General features: G+C 31.6%; 1 protein-coding gene across 1 annotated transcript; it reads left to right on the top strand.

Moving 5' to 3' along the window:
- Positions 1 to 556: 556 nt before the first annotated feature.
- LOC107919358 (uncharacterized) lies at positions 557 to 1,195 on the top strand. Its single transcript, XM_016848832.1, has 3 exons — positions 557 to 670; positions 716 to 877; positions 992 to 1,195. The coding sequence occupies exons 1-3, from the start codon at positions 557 to 559 to the stop codon at positions 1,193 to 1,195; spliced, it is 480 nt and encodes a 159-aa protein (XP_016704321.1).
- The last annotated feature ends 5,509 nt before the right edge of the window (positions 1,196 to 6,704 follow it).

Here is a 6,704-nt window from a genome sequence, read left to right as displayed (position 1 = left end):
GTTCTGTATTGGTGGCCTAGGTTGAAGACTTGTTGCGAGATGTTTGGTTTGTCAGAGGGTGAAAGTTGAACATCAGCGTCCATAGAGTTTGCTTCAGCCTATTCAAATTTTGGAATGGAAATGGGAGCAGATTATGATGGACTTCGTTTAGGGTTTGCCTTTGACTCCGACACGTAAGAATTCGATCTAGGTGATTGTGGATAGATTTACGAAGTCTACACATGTTCTGTCGATTCGTATGACTTTTAATCTGCATCAGTTAGTTGAGTTCTGCATCCAAGAGATTGTTCATCTTTATGGAGTTCCTGTTTTGATCATATCAGACCGAGATCCGCAGTTTAATTCAAGATTCTGGAAGGCATTGCATGAGGCTTTAGGTTAAAAGCTTCATTTCAGTTCAGCTCATCATCCGCAGTCCGATGGTCAATCAGAGATGGTGATCTAGATTCTTGAGGACATGCATCGTAGTTGTGTTATCGACTTCAAAGGTAACTAGGATCCTCACTTGTCATTACTCGAGTTTGTGTATAATAATAGCTATCAAAAGAGTATTCAGATGGCACCTTTTGACACTTTGTATGGTCAGAGGTGTAGAACTCCTCTATGTTGGTCCGATATGGAGGAGAAGAAGAACCTGGGTCCGGAGTTGGTTCGGGAGGTTGAGGATAAGGCGAGACTTGTTTGCAAGTGGTTGAAGGTTGCTTCTGATTGATAGAATTCTTATGTTGACCTGAGACGTCGAGACATCGAGTATCAGGTTGGTGATACGGTATTTTTGAAGGTTTCTCCATGGAAGAAAGTTCTAAGGTCCGCGCGGATAGGTAAGCTCAGTTTGAGGTTCATTGACCCTTATGAGGTTGCCGAGCGAATTGGACTGGTTGCTTATCGTTTGTTGTTGCCACCTGAGCTAGAGCGTATTCATGATGTGTTCCATGTCTCCATGTTACGGAAGTAAAGATCTAATCTTTCTCACATTATTCTTATTGAGGAGATCGAGGTTCAATTTGATCTTTCGTACGAGGAGGAATCGGTTGTGATCTTAGTGCGAGAGCTCAAGGTGCTACACAATAAGACGGTTCCATTGGTGAAAGCTTTGTGGCGCAACCACAAGACTGAGGAAGACACTTGGGAGTCGAAACATGCGATGAAACACCAGAACAAGTATTTGTTTGATTCAGGTAAATTTCGAGGATGAAATTTCTTTTTCGAGGGGCAGAGTTGTAATATCCGTAAACCGAGTCTAGTACTTTTGGGTATATTTTTTTGGGTTTCAAGTGTAAAACTAGAAATTTATAGGGTTTTTAGTAATTTTAATTTAATTTAGAAGGTTAATTTCATCTAAAATCAATTAAATAATAATCTAAAATATTAAAAAAATATTTTTAAAAAATTAATTTTAAAGATTTTAAATAATTATTAGTGAAAATAATCAATATGGGTTGAAAAAGAAATTGAAAATAATTTTTATTGGGGGTAATTTGAGTAAATTTTAAATATTAATTAAATATGATTTAACTGTAAAACAAGGAAAATTTAGAGTATTTATTGGAAAATAAACCTTAAAATTCAGAATTTTGTAGGGAAAAGAATAAATGGTAGTGTAAGGGAAATGTGGGGATGGCCATTAGGCAAATTTCTCAAATTTTAAATTTCTGGTGGGTGGTTTCAGTTTTAAAACTAATGTGTTGAGCCCACTTTTCACACATTTTACATCAGATTAAGGAGCTTTAAAATTCATTTTCTTTTCATGATTTTAAAGATCTATCATCTGAGAATATATCTAACCAAGTTCCTTATCAAAATACTCTCTCAATTCACCCAATATTATTCTCAAAAGTAGCCAAAAATATTCTGAAATTTCTCAAGTTTCTTGAATCAAGATTTTCAATCATCGAATTTAGAGCGAATCAAAGGTAATCTTCAATCCTAAACTTGTTTTTATGATGATTAGAAATATTTTTACATGATTTGAGAGTCAACTAAAAGATTTTTATTAATGTCATCTTCTTCCAAGAACACAAGGTTCTTTAATGGTGGATCTTGAGTTTTGAGAGGAAATCCACAAATCAATAGATGTTCCAACTCAAAATGGATCTATTAAATGGTTTTTGATCTTATTTATCAAGATTAAACATGATTTGTGAGGTAATTTAAAGAAACCCGAATTTCATCATCTTTATGAACCGATTTTTCGGAATTTTGTGAATTTATTTAAGATGAAATTGATGCTTAGTATAAGTGTATTTGGTCTAGTATTGATGATTGGAAGTGTTTAGGAGGGTTGGAGAGATCAATTTTGTGAGGAATCAAGTTTTCGATTTGATGTTACAAGTTCGGTACGGTATCTTTGTTTCAGCATTTCGATTAGTATAGTTAATTAAAATTCATGTTTATTATAGCATTGGAAAGGTGGTAATGCCTACTTTATCTCTGCTGAAGCTTCAAATCTTGAAGAGGACCGACCTAATCGAAATTGAAGCTTTGATTTTCTTAGTTGATCACTTGTTTGTGATAGAATAAATTGTGTCGTGAGTGTTTCTAAGGATGATTTGGTAAATTGACCCTCATTTATGTTAAACTAGTAGCTTAATTGATGATTTAAATTGATTAATTATGGTTGAAAGGCTGATTTTTGCAAGATTGATATTATATGTAAAGGAGTTGAATTATTGAGTAATGGTAACTGAGCATTTAGGTGGTTTTGTGCAATTTAATTAGGCTAATTATATTGATGATTAAAGCATGTTTATTGGAGTTTTTTTATCATGATATATTGGTGTTACAATTGGTAATTGAACATTGGAAAATTGAAAATGAAATGCTTGATTTAATTGGATGTTACATTTTTATGTTACATGTTACACAAGCATTTTGTCACTTTAAATTGAGCACAATAATGACTGGTTTATATGCTATGTTTGGCTGAATATATTGGCAACTTACATGGTGGATCTATTAGATATAGTTGGCATATCATAGGATTTGCAAGTACACACCTTTATTTGTGACATTGTGAGCATATATGGCTCTTGGTGGACTGATTTGTTTGGAGTAGATAAGGGAATGTTGAGCATGAGGCTCCACTCATTAGGTTATTTGAGGTGCTATAACGGAGCGTGTGCTTTGGCCCGCTCAACTTGCTGGACTATATTTGATATTTGTGGGAGTTCAGAGAATCGTTTACCAAATGTATGATCACCCGATTAAGCCATGAGAAGTATATGTCAATATATTTATGTGTTATTATTATCATATCATTCGATGGTTGAAAGCCATGAATAATTTATTCTTGATATTGATAAAGCATATAGAAATTAAATTAACATGTTTCATTATTATGACTAATAATTGGTGATTAATTGGATGTGATTTAAGCATGATTTGCATGTTGATTTACTAGTCGTTTTTATTGACATTCATTAGGCTTTTTAAAGCTCACACCCTCACAATTTGTGCAAATAATCGTTGGGCTTGAGGAGCTCAGGAGTCGAGCAAGAGAGTTCCAAAAGATTTAGTCTTGGTAGAGACTTTATTACAAATTTTAGAAACTATAATTGGAAATTGCAGAACTCTCGGGATTTAGTTTAATTTTGGTTGTAATTGGACATTGGACATTGGGCATTTTATTTTGGATGGTTTGATAATAATTTTAAGGCATGTTTGAGTTTAATTATTGAACGATTTACAGTTTACTAGCGACTAAGGTACGCCACTTGATTGATTTATTTTATGTGTGTTATGCATGAAATTGATTACCTAATTCTATATAATTGAGCCTTAATTGATGTCAATAAATTCAATTAAAGGTGTATGTATATGTATGTTAATTAATCATAGTTAAATCATGTTTGAATTTTTGTCTTTTTAAATTGATGTTCTAATTTGTTTAAGTTACAATTTAGTCCTGAAAATTGATTAGTCTAATTAGAGCCTTATATGATAAGGAAACTTGGTAAAAAAATAAGGATTAGTCTTGTAATGAGTAAAACTCAATAGAAACACACTTTTCTTATAATTCGGTATAGGTCCTGATTGTTTGTAATTGTTACAATTTAGTCCATAATAATAAAACTTGAATTAGACATAGTAAATGAACTCAAATTAAGTTGAAATTTTTTGGGCTTGTATAATTTGACTAAAAGATCGGTAAAAACTTAGATCTACAATTGGGTTGGTTTTTCCATAAGTGAAAAATGACGAAAATGTTTTATGGTTAAATTACCTAGGAAAAATTTAAATTTGGCTCATAATTTGCTTCCACATTAATAAACAATTAGTAATTAGATAATATTGAGGTGTTATAAGGTCAAGGTGTGTCTTGGGTGGTCGTTAGCTAGAGAGTCACTTAGGTGGCTAATGTAATGCTTCGAATTCAGGCTGGTCTGTCCCGGTCGGGTTTGGGGTGTCACAAACCACTTATCTTTCAACCTCATAGTCCAGACCAATTCAGGGCTAAGGTGTTCACGGATATGCCATACCAATTTTGGGTTAATTCCTACCTATATGACTTCCTAGGGACGTCAAGCCTAAAGTTTAAGTTATTCTCTCCCGAACAGTTGATCCGCTAAAAACCCTGCACAATAATCAATTAATCATACCTTCACTCGCTAATCCCCTATTAGAGGATTAGTTTCTCATGGATCTCAAAAACATAATAAACTTTATATGAAAGACGAACATTAATAGCAAATCAAGACATAAAAGTTTAACAGAATCTTGAGTTGTATTTGATTGAAGCTGTAACACCCCAAACCCGGTCTAAACGTTATGACTGAATCTGGCGATGTCACATTGTAACACCCCTTACCAGTATTCGACGCTGGAATAGGGTACGAGGCATTACTAGAAGACATACATTTGCATACGTATTAAACCGAGTTACAAAATTTCATCCGGATTAAAACTTTTAAAATTATTAACGTTCTTTTATAATTCTTTACAACATATCCTCGAAATATTATATTCATAACAAATAAGGCTTACGAGACCAGATATTTCCACATGTAATTCAAAGCTTCATTTCCATTTCATTCAATTCACAATTTCTCATGTTCACAATTCAAATCAATTTCTCAATCCAATATATATTTCAATCATCTAACAATATAATTCAAGTTACATGAACTCACCAGGCTAAATTGCAGAAATACCAAAATTCAGGGACATTTTGTTAATTTTCTATTTTCCTCGAATTTCCACCCAATCTTGATATAAATTAATATTTCATTCAATTTATTAATTTAAATAATAAAACAATTCATTTCATGCAATTTGGTCACTTTTTGACATTTTTACCAATTTACCCTTAAAATATTACTTTTTTTTCAATTTAGTCTTTAAACCTAAAATATGAAAATTTCTCATTTTTAATGAGAACTCGTGCTAGTTGAATAATCATTTATTTTCCTCCTCCTCCTCTCCATTCCACATCCTTAATGTATAATATGCTTATATGTAACATTATCTATAATTCCACCATTTATTTATATATTAATTCAAAGCTGTCCACTTGAGTCATAGCCACTAAATTATTTATATGTTGAGCTACAGAACTCCAAATTAATATCCGCTAAATTCATATGAAACTAGACTCACATATCTTTTTACCATAAGATTTTCAGAATTTTTGGTTCATCCAATAATTACATTTTATTCTTTAAATTTTCTCCTGTTTCACTATTTGACAGTTCCGACCCCTCTTCACAAAAAATTAATTATCTCTTTGTAAAGAATTTGGATGATGTTTCCATTTGTTTCTATTAAAAATAGACTCATTCAGGATTTTAAACATATAAATTTAACCCTCTAATTATTTTTATTCAATTTTTGACAATTTTCCAAATTCAGAACAGGGGAACCCGAATTCATCTGACCTTGTCTCACAAAATTTATTATATCTCATGATTTACAATTCCATTACTTACACCATTTCTTCTATTAGAAACTAGATTTAATAATATTTAATTCAATATTTTTTCATTCTCTAATTTGGTTTACACAATTTATGGTGATTTTTCAAATTTAACCTACTGCTGCTATCCAAAACTGTTTTAGTGCAAGATGTTGATTACTAAGTTTATAACTCCCTAATTCCCTTTCTCTATAATATTTCCCATCATTGTCACTTATTTCCCTTAACTAATATATCAAGAACATAAGACTTTATTTAAGAAAACTCTACTATAACATCATTTCCATGCTTTTTCAACAATAACAAACTTAAAAATATATTGAAATCTTGATGTTCTTACCTTGTGCTATTGATTTCAATCTTTAACTTGATTTTCTCTCTCCTCCATCTTTTATTTCTTAAATCTAACTTGAAATTCTAGCTCCCCATTGTCTCATTATTTTTCTCTCTTGGAAGCTATGGAAATTCTCTTGATTTCTAGGTGAAAATAGTAAATTTTTGGTGAATGAACCAAATTGTAAAGAAAGCAAAACTTTCTTTCTTCTCTTCTCTTCTAACGTTGGTTGCATGGAAAGATGATAATTTTTTTCATCATCTTTCGTCCCTTTTATATTAATCATTTAATAATAAAATAATACTAAAAATCTTAATAAAATATTCATTAAATAACATTTATCTAATTAATTAATTAAAAATATCACAAACATCATCATTACCTTCTAGATTCTCTCTCTCTATTTGACCATTTTGCCATTTATAATCTTTTGAAATTTCATCCTTGAGTCATCACTTA

The sequence above is a fragment of the Gossypium hirsutum genome, chromosome D13, assembly GCF_007990345.1.
Source record: "Gossypium hirsutum isolate 1008001.06 chromosome D13, Gossypium_hirsutum_v2.1, whole genome shotgun sequence".
In the NCBI taxonomy this organism is placed as follows: domain Eukaryota; kingdom Viridiplantae; phylum Streptophyta; class Magnoliopsida; order Malvales; family Malvaceae; genus Gossypium; species Gossypium hirsutum.
The sequence above is the reverse complement of the archived record's forward strand: the minus strand, read 5'-3'. Positions and strand labels throughout refer to the sequence as shown.

What these genes read in the sequence shown, in the direction of transcription:
- LOC107919358 (XM_016848832.1), top strand. Translation starts at nt 557, where the DNA reads ATGGCACCTTTTGACACTTTGTATGGTCAGAGGTGTAGAACTCCTCTA. An exon ending in TTCGGGAGGTTGAGGATAAG is followed by an intron (nt 671 to 715) that starts GCGAGACTTGTT and finishes TCTGATTGATAG; the next exon opens with AATTCTTATGTTGACCTGAG. An exon ending in TTGCCGAGCGAATTGGACTG is followed by an intron (nt 878 to 991) that starts GTTGCTTATCGT and finishes CTTATTGAGGAG; the next exon opens with ATCGAGGTTCAATTTGATCT.